Source organism: Stegodyphus dumicola, chromosome X1 (genome assembly GCF_044657685.1).
Source record: "Stegodyphus dumicola isolate Sdum_Otavi_A_Nest chromosome X1, ASM4465768v1".
NCBI lineage: Eukaryota > Metazoa > Arthropoda > Arachnida > Araneae > Eresidae > Stegodyphus > Stegodyphus dumicola.
Genome location: NC_140780.1, coordinates 24,971,696 through 24,994,848, shown reverse-complemented (window position 1 = coordinate 24,994,848; position 23,153 = coordinate 24,971,696). Strand labels below are relative to the sequence as shown.

The 23,153-nt window shown below is 33.9% G+C and overlaps 1 protein-coding gene across 1 annotated transcript in view; it reads left to right on the top strand.

Moving 5' to 3' along the window:
- The window catches only part of LOC118180933 (uncharacterized), a 206,662-nt gene that overhangs the window by 7,924 nt on the left and 175,585 nt on the right, over positions 1-23,153 (top strand). Inside the window, exons 2-3 of the mRNA XM_085807381.1 lie at positions 334-403; positions 12,267-12,443. Of these exons, the coding sequence (XP_085663507.1) occupies positions 334-403; positions 12,267-12,443 (247 nt within the window). The remainder of the gene's footprint in view (positions 1-333; positions 404-12,266; positions 12,444-23,153) is intronic.

Sequence of the window (23,153 nt, the reverse complement as noted above, 5' to 3'; positions counted from 1 at the left end):
ACTCTTAAAAGAAGTATGTTATAGGAAACAGAATTTTGTGCAAGGTAATATGCATTTTGGGAAGTGTAAAGACTAAACAAAACTAATGCTAATGCATAAGTTTAACAAGATATGGACTGAAGACTTCAGGAATTAAGCCCATTGTTTATATTGTTCACAATTTGTTATCTTCTTGCAGAAATGATTGTAATTAATATATTAAGTCATTTTAAACATAAATTAAGTTTTAGGATTATGTAGCATTTGTGTAGGATTTATGTAGCATTTGTGTTACATTGGTCATTACATGTATTTATGTATTCTGGTTTAAAAGTTTTTCTTTTTTTTTTATAGGATACATATACTTGCTTAAAGGATTTTTTTGAAAACTTCAAATTTTTTGCAGTTTATGATGGTCATGGAGGTAAATGATTTTTTTTAATCTGGTATCCATTTTCTTTTCTTTTCTTTTCTTTTTTTTTTTTTTTTTTTTTTTTTGTTTGAAATAAGATTGTTTAATTTTTTAGGTGTTTATTTAAAGTAATCTTAGCAAAACATATATTGAAAATTTTCTTAATATTTTTCAGTATTTTTTAAAATTGGTTGAAAAATACCATCCATATGTTGTTGCATATCAGTCTGAAATTTATTTTTTAGACCTACTATAATGGTAGCTATATTGTTAAAGACCAGTGAATCCTAGTAATGTGACTTGTGTTTGTTTCTTTTGGTTGCAGATTGGATAAGTTGCCAGTATGTTTTTGTTTTCCTTCATGATATGCAATGTAAATGCAATCCAGTGTTACAAAGTTTTTTGAAGTTATTTCTCTTAAAGACCACAATGAAATATTTTTTCCAAACTGAATCTGTACTTAAATGTTAATAGCTTTTCAGGAATTTATTAAATTATCAATAAGTTTTCTGTAATTATAGTATAAAATACTAACGTTTCTCTCTGAATGTTCCTAAGACCTTTGTGCGAAACAAGAGCTCAAGATCTCTGAAGAAAAATCGAGAGCTATGACCCTTCATATAAATCAGGACAGACAATGAAAAGAAATTTTAAGTACTTGCATACTGTCGCATCCATCTTGGCATAATTTGGCAAATTTTTATGAATGAAAATGTAAAGTTACTTAACATGTGCAAGTTGATGCTTTTCGGCCTTCTTTTTTAGAAAGATTCCCAAACTGTCAATATTTATAGCAAGTTTGCTAAACAATATTAACATAGGAAAAGAAAATGTTCTTTAGCAATTTTAAGTACAAATTTGAATTATTATATAAGGATTATGACATATATTAAAAAATAAAACACTTATATTCTTTAAATCTTTCTGTAAGTTTTTAAAAATTCTTTTTCTCCCAAAGTACGCAGCCATGTGTTTTCACTTAAGAAAATATCAGAGTATTGGCTTTGTGCAATCTTCGGTAACAGCAGCTATCTAAAAAATGTATTTCCTTGTTGTTTCCTTTAGAAAAATTTAAGCAAAATTCTGTATTACTGCCAAAACTTTACCCTAGTTTCCTTCATTGCTGGCGAATTCAACAAGCTTATATTTTAAAACTAAATTTAAGGCAAAAAATATCACAATTTGTGTATAAAAACCATTGGAACTTGGAGTACAACAAAATAGAACGAATATGAATATGGTGTCGGTGCTTGACTGAAATGATTGTTATGAGCATGGTTGCTGGAAAAATGGTTATGTGCATGGCCGCCAGAATTTGGCACTTTCTGAAAACTTAGCTACTTCTTCTAAGATGGTTGTGATACTAAGTACCAAATCCTACTTTCAGAATCCAAGAAGAAAACATCAAAAATGTCCGCCAAATTAAATTCGTGGCGATCATCATTAACGCAAAATTCTCAATCTCCATTGAGGAGGAAAACTGTGCAAATAACTGAAAACTCCAAATGCATGCAAGGATCAGATTAGGGATGGAATCTCCACATAAAAAAAAAAAAAAAAAAAAAAAAACCAGTTGTAGTACTGTTGTAAACTACAGAGTACTACTTAGATTCTTCTAATGAACAAAAGAAAAAGTAACTATAAGCCATACAAAGGTCTTTTCTCTTCCATATTACAGAGGTCTACTGTACTACCTGTAATCATGCTTTGTATATTTTCTCAGGGATACCTCCATTATTCATCCATTTTAAAAAAGGAGGTTAACAAAACAACAACAGTACTATAACTGAAGTGGGAAGCTAACATACATGATACAGCCTTTGTTAGGGAAAAAACGAATTTAAGTGCTATCCTCAAATGAGACATTTTGCACATCAGTTGAACTTAAGAATCATTCCCAAGAACAACAATCATGATTGCATCTCACCATTAGCATTTACTAATGGCTCAAAGAATGATGGAAAGGTGGCCTTTGCCTATGTGATTTTCATGCCTGTGCAAGAACAAATCATGTGAAAAGGTTTCTTAAAGCCGAGAACAGTGTATTCAAAACTATCAGCAATTAAACACACAATTATTTATGCAACAACATGTGAATTTCCCAAACTATGATCAAATACGACAGTCTTTCAGCACTTTATGTACTTTCCAACATGAAGTCTTCCCCAATAGTTGAAGATATTTTTTCTGTAATCTTCAATAGCCCTCAACTTTATATTACAATTGCTTAGGTGAAAGCTCATGCAGGCATCTCCAGTAATGAATACACAGATCAGTTTGCAAAAGAAATGACCCAAAAATATCAGCACTACTACTGTACACATAAAACAGCAAAGGTGATATCTTACCAACAGATGAAAAATATAGAGAACATGCAGTAACAAACTGACTGGGGTAATGTGCCTCAAAGGGACACAAATTTTGCCTGCAAATAAAATACGATAGGCAAGACAACTAGAATATTTAATACAATAGGGAGAGTACACATTTCTTATAAAATCAGTACTTGACTGGGCATGATCTGTTCCCTACTTATTGTTTCAATAGAAATCTGTAAAAGTATATTTACGGGTACCTCTTGGTGAATTTTGGTGGTACATGGATACCGAGTTTGTGCAATTCTTTGACCTTGTTATTTTGGCTTTGTGTAGTGGTGATTTTAGCGCCAAAAATCGCAGCTACACAAAAATAAAATAAAAAGTCAAAATATTGCACAAATTTGGTTTCCATGTACACATTGACCTATTTTCAGTTAAAAACTGTCAGATAATTGCACAAACTTGGCATTGAGCACTCCCTTTGTCCATGTACACATTGATATATTTTTTCTTAAAATGTCAAAGGCCCAATGCTAGATAAAAGTATATTTACAGAGCATTCAACTACTCAGGTTACCATACATGAAACAACAACTTGGCGATAAATGAAACAACTTTGCGATATAACAAGGGGTACCCTTCAGTCTACTCTAACCTAGAAATCTTTCTCTTAATGACAATTGCATATGCTGGAAAAGATGGGATCCTGATCATTGTATATTCTAATGTCTGTTAATGGCTGCACATCGCAGCAAGCTCCCAGCAATAGGCTGATTACCTTTCAATAGATACCTGCTAAAAATCAAGCAGGTCAAATACAAAATAATAAAAATAATGACTCTTCTCCAGTCCTACAGTAACTGAACAGTGTCACCCATAGGCATCATCCAAGCAGCTCCACCCTCTTCAAAATAATGATGCATTCTTATCTATTATTTTAGGACTTATTTAAAATAATACTTAACATAATAATAACAGCTTTGTAAAATAAACAGTAAGTGTAATAATAACTGGAAGTATAACTTGGAAAATGCAAGTAACTGCAAATATTACTTGGTGAGGAAAATTTGCACAAGATAAAAATGCATATCATTTGAACAGCCCCCAAACACTGATGCCATGTTGTCACACGTTGGGGTGTTCCACAGTTGCTGCTGGATTGAATATGTCTTCACATCAACACCACACTCGTATGTGGTGGCTATCATTGGAAAAACAGAAGCATGACTCATCTGAGAACACGACCCTGTGCCATTCCATCGTCCACATCACTCAAACCCGGTACCATTGCAGATGTTGCCATCTATGATGTGGGGTCAATGGCAATCTTCTTAATGGATGCCACGAGTGTATGTCATTAGCCGCCAATCAATGGCAAATGGTTCTGATCGCTATGAGAATATCCAAGGAGGTAGAAGTGGCTTGCAGGTGTGCCACTGCTTGTCGCCAGATACATTGATGTGTGCTGATGTCACTCTGGCTACACCTGTACCCCTCAAAGTTGCCAGATTTCCATGTTCCAGATATCGTCACCGCAATTAGTGTACTGTGGATGCATCTAGGTGGTGTGCGTCAGCTGACATTTGCCGTATGGACCAACATGTGTTTCTCAGTCCAATCACTATGTCCCTCGTAAAATCATCTGTCTGCTGAAACTGTCTCCTTTGATGATGCCCTGAAATTCTCTGCTATTACACACGTCCTCTGAGACAAGAAAAAATGTTCTACGATATTTTTCCTAGCAGAAATAACAGCATGAAAATTGAATTCTGCGGGCTCTTTCCCTTATATCTGCTTCAATGTGTGCTGGAGAGCTGCACATTTCACATCATTCGCACAACTCAGTGACATGCGTCTACCCTGAAATTTGTGCAATTTTCGGGCTACTGCTTCTTAGTGTTGCATTTTCAATGTCGGGGAGTTATATATCTTTTATTGGAATTCTTTGTAATTAATCCCTTTTTTGTTTCACAACTTAAGTCACTGGGGAATACTTTTTGGCTACTCAGCTGTGCATACCACCAACTGCAGTCGTATAGCTTCGCCAAGCGTCTAGACCCCCAAACCTCACTTTTGCTCATAACTGGCCTTTTTCCTTCTCTGGGATATGAAGAAAGGAAAAGGGATTTTGAGTATAGGGAATTTTAGTCCATAACGCTGTTTATATTTCATTCCTGTGTAATTACTGTGAATATCCGTTCAGAAAATATTATCGTGTCTTCTGAAATGATAAAACAGCCCTTTACAAGGACAAGTAATTTCGCATCAGAAAATCAGCCGATACCCTTGGAAATATTACCGTGTCTTTTGAAATAATAAAATGGCCCTTTACAAGAACAAGTAATTTTGCATCGGAAAATCAGTCGATACCCTTGGAAACAACCGAAAGGTCTCTTTCGGGGCCAACTATTCCAATCATGGAAAATCAACTGTTTACTCTTGTTTGAAGTGTGGAAAAAGATACGGTATATTTTTTTAATTGAAAAAGACATGTAGCAAGAATTGCATGGTTTAAAGCACACGAAAAAATGTGAATTTAAAAGTTCTAGTAGTATGCATTGCTAAATACATTTTGTTGATATTATGGATTGCCTATTTTGGTAATATAGCATAGTGTCTGATGAATTCTTATGGTTGGGATCAGACATTTCTTAGTACCAATTAAGTACCAGTTTATTTTTTTATTAAAAATTTATCAATGAATCAATGATTAAAATGTTAGAAAAAAACTGTTTTTTCCTTTATTTTTACACATAAAAAACTGCCACCAAAAATATTAGATGTGACATCTCAGCTGTTTTGTGTATCTTCATTCCCCCAAGCATGTTTTTCTTCTAGTGCATTATGCAAATACTCCCACAGATTTACATATGTTATGTCAGTATGTTATGTAAGTGTTTCAATATTTGTATTATCTTTTAATAAAGCATATCATCCCATCATCCTATATCAATGTATTATTATTCTATACTATGTTCATGTACTGAATATTTAGCCATACCTTTCTTTTCTATACGTAAGATAATTCATAGTTAATTATATTGTAAAATATCTAAGATATTCAAAAATAATGTTTCAGGAATGGAATAGCATGTTTGATATTTAACCGTCATTTCGCAGAACAGTATCTACCTCTCAGAAAGTAAATAACAGCCATATAAATTATTCTTTCTTCACATTCATTTTCCTGTTTCGTAGAATTTATTATTATTATTTAAGAACAGAACATTCCCTTTGAACTGTAAAGTTAGTCATGCAATTTTTGCCAATTTACAAAGTCGCCAATTAGTTGAATATATCAAAAGATGATAAGCATAAGATATGAAAAATATTAAATAAAATAAATGTCTGTAAAGCTTTGAAAAAGTTTCAATCTCATACAAAGAAGGGTTTTTACATTCATAAATCAAAGCTGGTAATGAAAAGCAAAAGTCTTTATTTTGCTCCTACTGAACTCTGATAATGCTTTTATTTAGTCATTATAGAGGTAAGATTTAAGTTACTGTGATTAACAATTATTTAGCCAAAATGCAGTCACCTGCTGGCATGGGATCACCTGTTGATATTAACTGATATAAACATATGAAGTATTTGCATTCAGAGAAACTTTTGCGCAAATTACAAAAGGAAATTTTCCACACAATTAATCTTACACAATACACTGGTGTGCAAAAATTAAGGACGAAGTCGAAAAATTAGCATATCAGCTGAACAAAGAGGCAGAGCAGACAGAAAGACCAATCAGGAGATTAAGTAAGGTGATGTACGGTAGCACATGCGCTGATATGCAGGTAGACGTAATGGGGGAGTGTCTGAGTAGTATAAAGCATATTGTCGGTGTAAGATCAGTATTTCTGGCAAAGAGACTGCACGCCGTATAGCAGTTAAAAATCACACCGAGTTGCTGCCTCAGCGAGAAATGGCGAATAATCAATTTGTTAGACGACATCTGGATGCTTTTACCCGAGGTCGAATCATTGGGAAATTGGAGGAAGGCTAGTGTGACAAGTGTGGCTGCAGAGTTCGGAATTGCTTACAGCATCGTTTCACGACTTTGGAGACAATTTCAAACTACAGGAACAGCTATCCGGGGGGGGGGGGGGTTAGTAGTGGTCGTCCACGAGGAACCACACCCGCAGATGACCGGTATATTGCCTTACAGGCCAGAAGAAACAGGCGGCAGAGAGCGGGAGAAATCGCTAGACACACGAAACAGGCGACTGGACGAACGATATCGCGTTTTATCGTGGCCAGAAGACTGCACGGTGGTGGTCTGTTTGTACGACGCCCTGTACGGTGTGTACCTCTAACGCTTGCCCATCAGAGAAGGCGTTCTCTGTGGTGCCGGGAACACCGGAATTGGAGAGACAATGATTGGGGACGAGTACTCTTTACAGATGAGAGCAGATTCAGTCTGAGTAGCGATTCTCATCGCATACTCATCTGGAGAGAGCGGGGAAGCTGCAATCATCCCTCGAACATCATTGAAAGGGACAGGTATGGAGGTGGCGGTGTTCTCGTTTGGGAAGGCATCATGCTTGGTAGTCGTACAGACCTTCACATCTTCGACGCAGGTTCAGTCAACGGGACCCGTTATTGTAATGAGATTCTTCTTCCATATGTGCGTCTTTTTAGAGATGCTATGGGTCTGCAGTTCCTTTTCATGGATGACAATGCACCATGTCATCACACAGTAGCTGCCGAACAGCTCTTAGAGAGTGAGGATATTGAACGTATGGATTGGCCGGCACGATCTCCGGATCTCAATCCCATCGAGCATGTATGGGATTTTCTAGGCAGATGCTTGGCAGCTTGTACCTTACCACCAGTAACGATTCCGGAGCTTCAATTGACGCTGCAAGACGAATGGGCAGCAATGCCTCAACAACTCATTGACATCCTCATTCTCAGCATGGGCAGACGCTGTGAAACCTGCCTAGCAGTCAGGGAAGATCATATTCCCTATTAAAGACCGGATGTTTCTTGCTGGACACCCATCACAGGGATGTTTCGGCCTTCAGTCGCATTGCGCTCCATGCTACTTTTTCAATAAAGCTTCTTTTTAATCCCTCTGATTTCTCTTTTAGTAAGTGTTGCTTACATTACTCATGTCCTTACGTATTGGGGATCTTACGGTATTAAATGTGTTGATTTGGAAAGCTTTTGTACAAAGTTGTATTGAAAAAACCGTCTCGTCCTTAATTTTTGCACACCAGTGTATATTAAATAAAATTAGCAACTTTATTTTTAAGAAAATTGAGCTAAGTAAATATAGTACAAATTCTTTAGTATTTCAAGCGATTGTAACTGCATGCACGTGATCTTCGAGCATGAGGGATTGTGAGCTCTTGGACGAAATCCCTTTTTCCCTCTTTCATTCCGAAACCAAGTTATGAGCAAAAGTGAGGTTTGGGGTCGGGATGCTTGTGCTTCGCCATAGCTGCATGCACTGCCAGCTGACATGTTATCTTTGTCATATACTTCGTAAATTCCAAATATTGTGGGTAGCTTTTATTCTGATGAATAGTTTTGTTGAAATAAAATTGTTTTGATACTTTTCCGTTTCGCCGACGCAAATCTCGCCAAGCAGACTTTATTAACGACAGTATACGGATAACAAATGTTAGTTCTAAGAATTTTTTATTTTGAAGGCATAAACATTTTAATATGGTTTAAAATTTTGTAAAATGCCAATAAATAACGACAATAAATTTGTAAAAAGACATTTATTTAAAAATTTACTATGCTTTAAGGATTCAACATCCTGATTTGCCAGTTTGTATCACATGACCCCAAGTGATCTTGTCTCATGTAATCTACGCTACAAAAATCTAATTCTCTCAGTAATTATCTACATTAATTTCAAGTTAAATCTTATGGAATACAAGTTTGAATAATGCAAGAATCATTTCAGTTCGTACGAATAGCTTTCTTAGAAATTATTTAAAACCTCGGTGCTTTACTTCGCTAGTGCATTCTCATTAGATTTGATGAATTTAACTCTTGATTTTGCTTTTTCTATATTTTCGCCTTCGAGTGAGTGGTATGATTGCATCCTAATTAATTACCGTGAATGGTCTTAGGAAATTGTATGCCAGTATTGAAAGAAACAATCAATCGGATAAGAAATGGCTGCGACTTGTTTTGAAAATGAAGGGTAAACGGTTGCCAGCAAAGGTATTCCATTTGGCATTAGTTGTACCATTATTGGCGACTTTATCGTTTGCACCGGCAAAACGGAAAAGTACAATTGTTTTTATATACCGTAATTTCCAGAACAAAGGCCGCATCAGCGTAAACGCCACACTCGAGAAAAATGGCGGGAAAAAAATTTAAATTACACAGAAACACCGCAATAAATTAAATTGCACGTGACATCATCGTGGGCCGTATAGATGCAAAATCTCAACCTAAGTCTTCATATATGACATACCAGTTAAGAAAAATGCATGAAATGAAACCATAACTCAAAAATAAATTAAAGGTAAGAAATGTGGAAAATATATTTACCTTCACATATATACTTATAATTACCCACTAAAGAAGTTCATATTTGTAATACTCAGACTATATTATAAAAAATGCTGCAACAACGAAATATTAAATTTGGATGACAAAAGGAAATTTTAAATTTTACTTTCAAAAGGAGTTACAGCAAATTATACATCATATGAAGCTATCAAAACCTGATTCTTCACTATCTGAATTAAAAAGATTTAGTAAATCCTGATCTAAGTCCAAGTCTTCCAGATCATTCATCCTCTTGGTTTACAGTGTCTTTATCTAGGGATATAATTTCAGCTTCTTTGAACCCTGCTATTATTAACGATGTTTTTTTACTGATTTCCATGCACTTCCTACCCACTTTGCAACTTTTTTATAAGATGATCTACGCATTTTACCGCTTTTGGTATACGTAATGCAATCCTTCACTCATCCAACACTCCCACCGCTTTCGAATTTCAGCTTTAAAGGATTTATTACCTGACAAATCTAATGGTTGTAAGATTTTTGTCAAATCACCAGGAATTATTGCTTCGGTCGTAGACAATTTTTGACATCTGGTTTTTACTGACTCAAGCAAATGAGCATGCATGGAATCCATTATCAATAACCCTTTTGGTTGGAAAAAAGATCCTATACGACACTGCCAAACTTTTTGTAGCCACTCATGCATGATTGTTTCGCACATCCAGCCGTTCTCGTTTGCACAAATAATTGCGTCATTAGGAAAATCTCCCTTCGGAATAGTCTTTCGTTTAAAAATGATCAATTGCATTCGCTTGTTACCGTTTGCGGCACAAGCTAATACACATGTAAATGACGTTCTTTCATGCCCCGTAGTAAGCACAGATACAGTTTTTGCACCAGTTTTATCAACAGTTCTGTTTGCAGGAGAGTCAAAAGCTAACGGCGTTTCATCCATATTTATTATCTGTGACCGAAGAAGTTTTTTTTTTGTCAATAATAGTCACATATGCCTTTTTATCCTGCCAGTCCATTGGTAATTGTTGCCCAACTGTTGTTCTAGTACGCACAGAAATATATTTTTTCTTTTCATAAATCTGCTATACCTCCTTTGAAATCATTTATGTTCATTCGTTTTGCTATAAATTTTGCCTTTAAGCGAATTTTTACAGTCAAAATTGCCATTCTCTTTCCTCGTTGCTCCTTTATCCAGTTTGCAAGGTCGTCCTCTAGATTCGGCCACCTTACAGTACCACTTCTTTTGGCTCGTTTCTTTTGTGGCATATTTTTAAGAAGTTCTTTTTCAGTTCTCCAACGCCGAATACATCTCTCGTCCACTTCAAACTCTCGAGCTGCTGCTCGATTTCCAATTTGTTCAGCACGTAAAATTACATTAACATTAAAACCAGCAGTATAGCATCTGTGCCGTTTAGGTGCCATTTTCAAAAATTTTCCGCTCCTTTCTTATTTAAAAACTATCCAACAAGTACTTATACCCAAACTGATGTGATCTGTATCTGGCAGAATGCCAAGAAAAATCGATTCATGCTGAAAGGGAAATACGTCAGAGTTCGTTATTGCGAGGCAGGTGGAGTCGTGTCCGCCTTTGAAAAAAATTGCAGAAAAGGCAGGGGTGGGGAGAGGATGGGTCCTGGAAGATTCATCAAATGGCAGAGGAGAGAGACTATTCAAACTGATGAGAATGTTGATTTGAAAGGGGAAAGAATGTTATTGTTCTGAGATCTCGTTTAGGGTGAATAAGGCATGTAGGTCCGTTCAAGCGAAAGAATGTAAACAAAATAACGTTCGCAAAAAGCAAATGAGTGGTTTTTTGTGTGGAAACAGCACCAGTCTGTGCACAATGACAAACTATCCATCCAAACTATGTACAATGACCATCATAGGAAATATTTTATTTTTAGTGCACCTAAACGCCACACCCGCTGAAAATTTAAGTTTTAAACACTTAAACACTGCATCGTTTCTTCCGGAAATTACGGTAATAAAAGTCATAGCTTATAGGAAGCAACAATCGAGTTGACACCAAATTCATACAGTATCAACAAAAATATCCCTGTGTTGGGTGACTTTAGCCATAAGTTTATACATGAGATTTAACCCTCTGAGTGTCGTGGTTTTTCACTGTTTCAAGAATACCTGTATTTAAAGAATTTATTAGCTAAGTTTATATAATTACTTATTTTAGTCCATATTTTCATAAGCTTAAATTCATTAAGATGACATTTAAATTAGCCACTCAGAGGGTTAAATCTGTTTTTGCCTTCAATTCTATTCTGCTATATTTATATAGCCACCCAAGTGATATAATGGTTAGCGACGCTGACTGCCATACCAAAGGGCCCGGGTTCAAATTGCAGAGAAGGCATGAATGTTTGTATAGTGTCCGTGCTACACGGGGGCACTCTAAATATGCGAAGCCGAAAGTCCTCTTGAGAGGTTGATAGTGGAAGGAGGTGGGAGACCCTCTTACCCATTTTCCCCGGGGTGCTCTCCATCAAAATTGGAGGTGGAACTAAGCAAAGTCGCACTGTCACCTGTAAGGTGCTCAAGGCTGTTGCGAACGACAGGTGTAATCCAGAGCTCCTAGCCACGAGGAATCTCGTGAGCTTGGGCTGACTATAGGTCAGACAAGAGAGCATCAGTCAACAACTCTTTATTACTGCTGGAAATCCTGGACAGTCTAATATGCAGTTCAGAAAAATCACGGGATAGGTTGCAGTTCTGTCGGGAGGACCACATACCTTATTAATTTTTTCTGTGTATCCCTAAAAAATTGTGCACCATCTTTTCTTTATCCTACTTTGTATTACATTTTCCACGTTTTTATTTATTTACTTTACCAAAAATAGGCAAATCTGCATTTTGAAGGTATGTCTGCTGTTGTGAGAAAGTAAGTCTTCAGCAAGCTCCATGTTCTTAGCTGCAGAATCGTTCAAATTACATGGGTTTTTCATGATTGTTGCTTTAATTTTCCCCACCAGCATATAAATTAACTGTAAAAACAGCTTTGAATCAAAATGCTGAAATACTGCAAAATTTATGATAAATATTAACTCTTATACTTTCAGGTTCTGAGATTGCGATATATTTACAAAGATATTTACATAAGTTTATTTTGCACCATATGAAGGAGACACGGGATGCCGAGCTGTCTTTACAATTTGGCTTCCTAGAATGTGATTCTTTTATTAAAGAACCTCAAGGCATTCAGGTCTTAAACTCAATTCTGGATGAGCTTACTAGCCGTAAGTCTTTATTGTGTGAACTTATACTTTACATTTATATATTAATATATAGAGAGCTGAGGCTTACTTTTAAAATAGTAAATAATTTTATACCAAAGTTAGTTCTTGCATTTTTGTATTCTCCACATTTAGAAAATGTAAATATGTCTGGTATTTTATTTTAAATTATTTAGTATATATTCATATAATATACCTCTATACAATTTTATTATTAGGTTATTTAATTGATCTCCGTTTAAAATTTTTAATTTTCTATGCATCACATGTGATAGTTTGTAACAGGAGTGGACAAACTTCATGACAATGCTAGCTGCATTTTAGAGTTCAGCAAAGTTTAAGAGCTAGATTTTCAAATAGTTCCAACTCTGTATTGCGTTTCTAAAAGTGGTAGTACATTGTTTATATACAATAAAAAAATTGAAGTAAATTAATAAGAATGTAACATTTTTATGTGACTGTTGTGCTTGCTTATAAATAGATAATGTTTTTCTTGAATTGTGTTCAGAAAAGTATATTTCTATTGTATAAAACTTGAAAATCTTGAATTATAACAAAAAGAAATGCTGATGAGTGATGTTAAACATACTTTAGTAACAAGAATCAGCATAACTATGTAAATTTTCAGGATTATAGTTTCAAAGTTTATCACACCTTTTTTAGCTATAGGAAGCTTCTTTGAAATTATAGCTCTACAAATTTATGCAATTTCCTAGGAGAATCTTGCTGTTGGAGTATGAAAAAAGTATTGAAACTGTTGTATGATAAAATTAGCATTCTTTTTTCTGATAGAAAATCAGGCCATTTTCTTTTCCTTTTTTTATTGTAAAATTATCAGTTAACTTTAGCAAAATGTACTGAAAGTCAAAGAAAAACCTAGTGGTCTTTATAATACAGTACAAAGTCCGTAATCCGGACTCGTCGGGACTTCAGTGATTCCGGGTTAGGTTTTTTTTTCCGGATTATAGATCATCAATTTAAATCTGGTAAGATGGCATGCAGAAATTATACAATTAAAAATATGAAACCGTAATATATGAAATTAAGGAGCAATTATGATCTAAAGGATATCAAATTTTACAAAAAAAAGCTTAATATTTATTTGTTTACTTTATTAAACATTTCTTTCAACGCACGCATGCGTAAAGCATACATTACCCGCATGCATAATGTGTGTTCATTCTTTATGCGCATGCGTAAAGTTTGTGGCTTTGAGGTCCGGATCATAGATCATTCCGGATAATGGACGTCTGGGTTATGGACTTTGTACTTTAATACAATAATTTTAAAAGTAGATAATTGTTTTTTTTAATCAACCTTTGTGTACTCTGTCTACAGAAAAATGTCTGTTCAAGAAAGAAAAATGTATTAAGATAAACTATTGATTTACCATAGTTTTGCATAAAAATTGTTTAGTTTTCCAACACAAGTAACTGTAGCAGTAACTTAACCCCTTCGCGCCGACTGTCACGTATACGTGCCAGCAACGAACACACTTATCTACCGGCTGACACGCAGGCGTGCCAGAGCATTGTTGTGATTACTACCGACTGTCACGTATTTGTGCCAGTACCTTGGAACGTTTTTAAAACTATAATTTCTACCACAAGATGGCACTGTATGTCCATATGGTTTCAGATACATGTACATTAGACCTTCTACTCGAAATGAGAGAAGCATGACTCACATGTGTTTTTGATTATATAAACAAACGGGTAACTAAATATTTCCGAATGGCGTGATTTATGACGTCTCTTTAAATCACACTTTATTCGCACGTGGTAGTTGTTTATTGTGAGTAGAAGTTTTATATGTGCTAAAGCGTTGAGTATTTCGGTTTACAGTTCAGTTTTTAGAAAATAATTAGATCTTGTTAGACGTGAATTCTTTCTGTTTTTACCGTTTCAATGTCGAAGCGTCGAAAATGTTTAACAGAGCATGAAATAGCAGAAATGATGCAAAATATTTCGGATATTGATTCTGAAATTCTGATATTCTGATATTGATTCTGAAAGATTAACTGAAAGACATTTTCCAAAACTTTGTTCAGAAGAGACTGATAAGAAAATGAGACGACAATGCTTCGTTTGTTCACATTCCCGGAAAAATCCTCCAAAACAGCAAATGAGTTATTACGAGTTCAAGGAATGTAACGTAGGACTGTTTTAAAATTTTTCATACGAAAAGAGAATTTTAAGTAATATATTTAGTTTTCAGATGTATAATGTTAAAAGTCATAAAATGGTGATTAATTAAAATAAAATGTGTAAAATATGCATTTAAACAAGAAGTAAGGTAATTAAAGTATATATATATAAATATCTATAAAGCATAAGCCGTTTAAATACTCTATAGAGCATTATTAAATGATGCGTTGATACTTCAGAAATTTCATGGATTTAGGCTTAGTAGCAAAAAAGCCCCCGGCCCTGGAGAGACGCTTGTGGAAGACACTGCCGGCCTCCGCGATAAGCGCGCGTTTTCGCTACCTGGCTCGAAGGGGTTAAGAAGTTTAAACCAAATTGTAGGGAATGAAGACTAATGAACATTGCAGGGATGTAAACTTAGTCACTCATAAGGAGTGTCTAAGCCAATGTTGGCAGACTGTCAGAAACAATGCATTTATATATTGCTTTGATATTGCAGTCATATTGCTGTGATAAAAAATATAGCAAAGAAAAGAAATCATATTATTTATTACATTTCAAGACATTTGGAGGTTAAAATGCAACAGTACCCATCCTCAGTAAGTAATTCTCAATACAAGAACATTTTCTTACTTTGAGAAGCATTCTGTGCATTGATATTCCAACATTAACATATTCCAAGGCTTTGTCTCGAAGGTTTTAGTTTGTTTTTAACTGGCTTGTGTCTATATTTCTGCTGGTATCCTTGAGCAGTCAGTCTCGCTTCAGAATGGGAAATATTTTCCCTCATCACACCTGTTGTTCTGTAGGCTTGCTTGTCTGACATAGTCATAGTCAGCCTAAGCCCATGAAATTCAGTGTGGCAAGGAATGCTAGATTACACCTGTCATTGGCAATAGCCTTGAACACCTAACAGGAGACAGTGCAATTTGGCTCAGTTTTGCCCCCAATTTTGATGGAGATCACCCCCCGGGTCTACCACTCCTCTCCCCTCCCACCAAACCACATGAAATGACTTTTTGCTCATCGCACGTTTAGAGTGTCGCCATGCCACACTAACAGTATACAAAAATACCAGCCTTCTCTAGTATTCGAACCCAGACCCTTCAGCATGGCAGTCTGGCGCTGATTAAAGTATTGGTTGAGCAGCTCACCACTTCTTTTTGTCTTATACATCCACTTGCAGCCTATAATGGTTTTATTTTTGAGAGTATTTGCCAATATTCATTTGCCATTTATCTTTAAAGCATTAATCTCCTCCTGCATGGCTTATTTCCATTTTCCCAGCAGCCAAAAAATGGCTTCATCAAATATTAGATCTGCTGCTAGTTCAAACTATGCTGTAAATGAAGTGATGATGTGTCTGCCAGATTTACACCTTTGGTTTGTTTAGAAGATAGTTTTACATTTTGAGAACATCTCCCTTTTCTGATATATATTTAAAACTAGTTATGACTTCATCCTTTTGCTTATCCTTAGGATAGGGATCTTTTGGTGTAAGAATCACATCTCTGCTGTAATGCTGGTAGTGATGTTCAGCAAATGATAACTTTGGTTCCTTCTTATCCAACCGTAGTTTATTTAACAGAAGTGTCATCGAGTTTTTTCCTCTTCTGTAATATATGCACATATGCTGGAATATCAAATGCTGATATGAATGAAATACATGCTAATGTATGTGCCATGTCTCATAAAGGAGTGACTAAGTTCTTTTGCTGTTACTATATTTTTTTTAGCGAGTTAGTTGTCATAACTTCTTCACCACAATACTTATTTGCAAAATTAGCACCTTTTAGCATCACCTAACTGTACTTGTTAATGAATGATTCTTTCTTTCAGCAATTCCAGTTTGTTGAGGAGAATAAAGAACAGTTTTCTCATGTATTATACCATTTTCCTATAATAATGTTTTAAAGTCTTGCTTATCTATTTCTCTCCTTGACCTGACCTTAGTCATTTTGGTGCTTTTCAAAATAATGTGTTAATGTGTTTGATAAAATATGTGATACATTCTTTAGTTTCTTCTTTACATTTAAAAAGCTAAACCACGGTATAATCATCAATTACTCTCAACATACTATAACTACTCTTAACATACTATAATCATCAATTACTCTTAATATATAACTAGCACCACCTCAAGTTAATTTTGTATTGACCTTCAAAGATCTTTTAAATGCTGAAGTGGCAAATTTGAAACAAATTGAAAATTCATTTTTTGAAAAGATTCGTTTTTTTATTGATAAATTTCCATTTTTGTTAACAATTAAAGAAAATGAATGCCATAATGATGCTTTAGATGAACTACAGAACCAATTTTCTGCTGCACAGTTTGAAGACTTTGCCAGTTCTGGAGAAGATAGACTTGATGTCCTTAAAAAGAATAAAAAGAGCTGATGGAATACCAAAATATGATAGACTAGCAAGAGCAATGTGCTATTCTCGTAATTCCACCAGTAATGCTGAGTGCGAGAGAGTCTTCAGTGTTGAGAAGAAAAACAAAACTATGTTTCGTTCTTCAATTTCACCAAAAACTAGAAAGCAATTTAATTGCTAAATGTTTGAGGAAACTAATTTTTATGACAGGAAATTTTCCAAAGAATTTTTGGCTAAAGCCAAAAAATGCACCCTAAATTCATTGCAATAATTTTTTTGTGTAACATTAAGTTCATGTTTTATGTTTCCTAATAAATTTCTTAGTTACTACTTAATTGAGATTTACTAATGTAAGTACAATTTTCCTTTTTCTATTTGTATAAGTTGTTATTTTTTAATATCAAAGCATGATATTAATTCTTTGTGTTCTTCTGAATTTTGGAGAAATCTTCTGAATTTTTATATTTAGAGGTTGGCAGGTATGCCTTTCAGAACTAGTAACTCACCTAATGTTACAGGAGCAATTGTCTGGCAGCTATACCAAGTGTCCTTAATTTATTCGCTGAATAAAGATATATTTTAAATAATATAGGATAAGAGATAAGGAAGAAAAACTGACTAAATTTTATTCAGCACTTCAAAGAATTTTATATTAATACACTCCAACTTAAGCAAAGAGTTGCTTGGAGAATATCATGTACGTTATTGATCAAGTATGTTCTTGATTTCCCTTCCGACTTTATTAAGCATTTGTAGGGTAACAGTAATTATTTTTGTGGTCATTTGATTTTTTAAGTTCTTTGATGCTAAGAATTTCTGCAGCATGAACTCAGTTTTTCAGGTATCCACAGAAAAAGGTGAAAAGGTGAATGGTGTGATGTCCGAAAAATGACGTCTCCATGAAATTGGTATACCTCTACCAATGCATGAATCTGAAAATGTTTTAAGGAAATCTTGCCCATGTGTAGCCCAATGGCAGGAGTCCCATCCTGTAAGGAAAAAACATTTAGCTGCATTTCTTCTAATTGCAGTACAGCGAACAGTCTCAGTATATCAAAGTAAACATCTAAATAAATTGATGACTCAGAAAAAAAAAAAAAAAAAAAAAAAAAAACCAATCACTTTGTTACGACTGCATATAAAATGTTAACTTCAGGACTACTTCGCTTAATTTCTTGTACACAATGCAGGTTTTCTGATTTTGAAATCCTGCAGTTAAGTTGATTAACCTGTCCTGAAATACGAAATGTTGCTTTGTCACAGAATATGATTTTCTGAAGAAATTGACTTTCATTACTGATACGATCAAGATTGTCTGCAGAAAATTATTTATGAATGACTCGACCATAGGTTTGGTTTGTAGACAAATGTGCAATTTATTCCATTTCAATCATTCAAGAACAGTTTTATGAACGGTCGACCTGAGAATTCCTGTTTGCAGGCTGATGTGATGAATGAATTTACTGGGATTGTGCAAGCACATCTCAAATTGCAGAAATATTTTCCTACTTGCATCTATGCAAAACATGTCTGGTCTCGAAGCGGTTTTAGCTATCTTTTAATTGATTGTTCTATTGGTGGAGGTTTATTAAATTCATATTGGTGGAGGTTTGAATTTCAGCATCTCAGAATCGCCTCAATTGTTTTCGGAGATTTTCCCCCTATAATCTTTTGGAATACGCATTGCTTTTTCATTGTTTGATGCCATTTTGTCTGTAAACAGAAAAGTTTCCTGTTGCCATTCCCAAAACTTACAAAAACTGAAAATTTGTGGTAATTTTATTTTTTAATTAACTCAAATAAGTAAAAAGTGTAAATCCAAAGTGATTATTTTTCAGTTATATAAAAATAAAATGATGAGTTTAAAATGAACAACTATAAAGGCCTCTCCTTTAAAAATTTTTAAAAAGTACATGTTATAATAATATGTGGATGAAAAAAATGTATTTTTCAAAAACTTTAGCATTTGAAACATAAAATAAAAGTAGCGAATATCTATCAAGGTTATCAAAAGATGTATACAATTTTAAAGATACCCTAAGGTATTTTTCATTCTTTAAGCATAACATTTTTGCTAAAATATATATTTTTGTAGTTCAACAGCTTAGAATTTAATAAAACAAACTCATAATCAAGATCTCTGTTGTTAGTTATCAAAAAATAACCAAGATGTGATTTTTGTGTAAATGTGACTAAACTATACAAATTGCTATTATTCATCACACAATGGATGCTTCTTTTATGCAGAAGTGTCTCCTTTTTTGATTTGTATGGAACTGTCGTGTGTTGAAATACTATTAAAATGCTGTCAAGGAGCTTCTGAATGCAAACAAAAAACCCATATATTTTATTTATTGTTTAGGTCAGATAGAGAAATGCTAACCTTCCCTCACAACTACTTGAGGGCTAAAAGTGTTGTATTGGCTAATGTTAATACAGCATCAATCAGTGTATTAGCCATGGTACAATTGCCTATCTAGCAGGTGTTTGAGAATGACTTAGGATTCTCAGTCAGCCCCGAGAAAAATCACTTTTACTGTACTTTTACTGCCTTTTCCCTATGTATTATATTCTCTATTCTTAAAGACTGGGAGGAAAAAATGTTCCCTTTTCTCATGGTCTTTTATGGTATAGGATGCCCAGATTTTGGACCCTTTCTACTGTGTTACTGGTGGGTAATGATTAATATTTTCGGAACCTGATTGCTCCAAGATGTGAAGCATTGTATTTTGTCTTTAATATCAAATCAGCAAGATTAACATCCGAGTATGTAATTTAGACGTATTTTGGTCTATCAACATATATCTGCAGTCAGAGTATTTTGGTTACTCAGCAGTTACAGTTAAATCCCATTATAATAATCCCAGGTATAATGAACAAATATTTTTGCACTGCCCAATTTCCTGTACACTAAATGTTATTTTGTACTGCAACAGCAAAGCTCCAGAAGAAGAATGAAAATCGGATAGAACAAAACTCTCTAGAAATTTCCTATTTAAACCTTTTTTGTATATTTCATATTTTTCTTGAATTTCAACAAGTTTTCAAGAAGTTGCTAACCCTTGAATTCATTTTGATTTAAGAAGTTGGGATCCACATTCCTCCTTCCATTTCTGAAGGAAAACACCTATTACTGTTCTTTTATCTTCTTTTGGCTGTGTGACACAAGTTTAACACTGTATTCTAGGAGAACCAGGACACAATAAGCATACCTTTGGAACCGTATTGTGTACATGATTATTGAAGCAAAGAACATGAAAGGCCTTTAAGTCCATTCAAACTCTTTGATTGAGAAATCAGAGACAACTTTGTTCAAGGTTGGTGCTATTCAGGGAAAATTTTGAAATTTTCACTGTGCAGGAAGGGGCACTATTAAAACTTCCAAGTTAGAGGCTGTGCAGTTGATTATTATTAAGGGAGTGAACTTTTTTTTTTATCATTATTTGTTTGGTTTGTTTAAGCGTAAGTGCTGTCCAGGCTCTTTTCTGCAAATGGAGTTTTTGTATTTGGGTTTTTTGCAATTCGCATATATTTTTATAAGAGTTTATCGAATCTTTCCTTTTCAAGCACGTATATCTTGGAGGAGAGGAATGCATGATTATTGGATTTGGGACATTAGTAACAAAATTGTGTTCTTTTGCCATCTTTTTCAAAAGAGCAAAAATCTCGCAAATTCTTTGATGAAATCTTTAATGTTTTTTTAATGTCAAAAATTCTTCTTGCTTGCTTTAAAGTGTTCTGCATTTAAGATAGGTAACAATTATTTGGAGGATGCAAAATGAGTGCAGCCAAATTTATATCTGCTGGGAATGTAGTTTATCTAAATCTGCAGATGATATCATATTGAAAAATCTACTTGTCTGTTTCTGCCTGTGAAAAAAAGTTTTAGCAAGGAAAAGCTATGAGTGGCCAAGTACACTGACATTGAAGACTATTACAATCGTGAAAATACCAATATCTGGACAAAGGCCAATGAATTTACCAGGCACCTTAGAGAAACTGTCTTTTTCTGCTCAAATGACTGGTTGAATAGGTTTAAGTAGTGGAGCAAAATTTCATCAGAAAAAATTATTCGAGTATTGGCAGCACTTTAAAATTAGATGTGAAGCAATGGAAAAAAAAAAAAAGTAAGTTCAGGATATCTTTTTCCATGACCAAGAAAAAAACATTCTCAACATTTGATGAACCTAGGCCAAACATTAAAATTTTAATTTCAAATAACCGAAGATGCTCTATTAGAAAATGTCGAAAGTGTGAATCACAGAGCTTATGTGTGCCAGTATGAATATTTAGTGCTATTCATATTTGCACAAAATTTCTTTTAATGATTGGAAAATCTTAAAAGTCCAGATGCTTAAGAAAAGTAGGGAAATTCTTTCTGATTCCAGTGTACAACATGAATGACATCAAAGCTCTTTGAAGAAGAGTTATGAAAGTATAATGAAGAATTTTTGACCCAAGCGAAAGATTCATGATGATTGACAAATATACTTCACACACAGATGATGAGAATTTGGATTGAGATTGTTTTCCTGCTGATCAAGTGCAACATCAACCCTGAACCTATTTCAGTTTCCATATATAATTGCTAGGGTGAAAAAGTTAAAAAAAAAAAAAAAAAAAGATTTTTAGGCGCTGACCTTTTTAAGCAAATTTAACTTGCTTATTCATTTGAATTAAAACAGGCTTATTTTGGGGGAGTAAAACAGTACTGAGTGATCAAGATGATACTGCTTTACTTTCTTCTGATAAAATAGTGTAACCTAATAAATAGCGTGTTTCACCAAATCAATAAAATTTTTAGATTTATTTTACGACTATAAAAATCACGAGATAGACCTATACACCTATAGAAATCACGAGATTAAACATGTAATAATAAATAAAGTTGAGCTTGTTCATTCAAGAGCAAGACAAGTTGATTCTATACAGTTAGCAATAGCTAAAGAAGAATTTAATTTGATGCATGATAGGGATATTAGATGTCCTTAGAGTCACAGCTGTAAAGTAAAACATTTGATGATTAAAAAAAGTGGTAAAATAGAAGATTGATTGATTAATGGCTTTCATTATGTTTTAAGGGATGTAAATAATATCTTTCAAAATCAACATGCTTATAATCAGAATTATTTCAGAAGAGGGCAATTATAAAATAGCTACTGTTACAACCCTTTATTATCACAGGAAAAGCTAATAGACTTTCTATAAAAGTTAAAATTAAAGTTTCACGTTTTGCATAAATTTTGATGAAGTTTGTTTATCTCAGTTCTTTTATGAATATTTTTTGTCACGTATAAAATATAAAGGAGATTTAAAAATTTCTAAAAGATAAGAATTACCAAAATATTTTTTAAATTTTGGGTACTTAGATTACACATTTGGTATAAAAATGACTGATTAGCAAGATTTGACATAAAACACATTAGGTGTCTTTCACAATAAAATGCCGTTTGCCCGAAATGGAAATTGTAAGAAACAGGAAAGCAGCAATTCCTTCACTTCAGAAATTTGACCTTAGTGAAAATGGAGAGATTTTGCTATCTTCTGATTCTAAGGGTCATGAAAGCCATTCTCATTTTTATAGTTCTTAGACTGGTTAGAGGGTTCAGCATTTGAAACTTTTTTGCTCTTATGCTTTAGAAAGAAAATTTAGGCTGTGTTATCGCAGGAATATTTTGAAAATGAAAGGCAGATTGCATTTTGATAAAATTCAGATAATTACTTTCTGTTATGTTAAATCATATTTCAATTTCAAATATGCCACTAACTGTAGAAAGAATAACGTTAAGTTGCTTTTCATTAAAGAAAACAGTGAACTTATTTTGGTTTGTTAATTTTCATTTTGTTTGTAATTTACTTGCAGTAAATTTTTAGTTTCCTTTATTTCAGTAAGGTAATAATTTATGTTTTATCTTTTTCTTAATACTTGTTGAAAATATTTATCTTTGTTGTCTATCTGATAAGTGCAATTTCTTTAATATTCAGAAATTCATTTAATCATTTTTTTGGATGCCTCATAATTTTTAAAATATCTGTCAACCTTTGAACCTTTGTTGCTTACTTTTTAAAATTGCTACTATAGTTTAAGGTGTACAATGAAATTACTTCATTGAAATCCATTGAAATATCTCTTGATGTTTTCACTGAGCATAAATTTTCACTAAATGTAAATTCCGATCTCAGAGTTGAT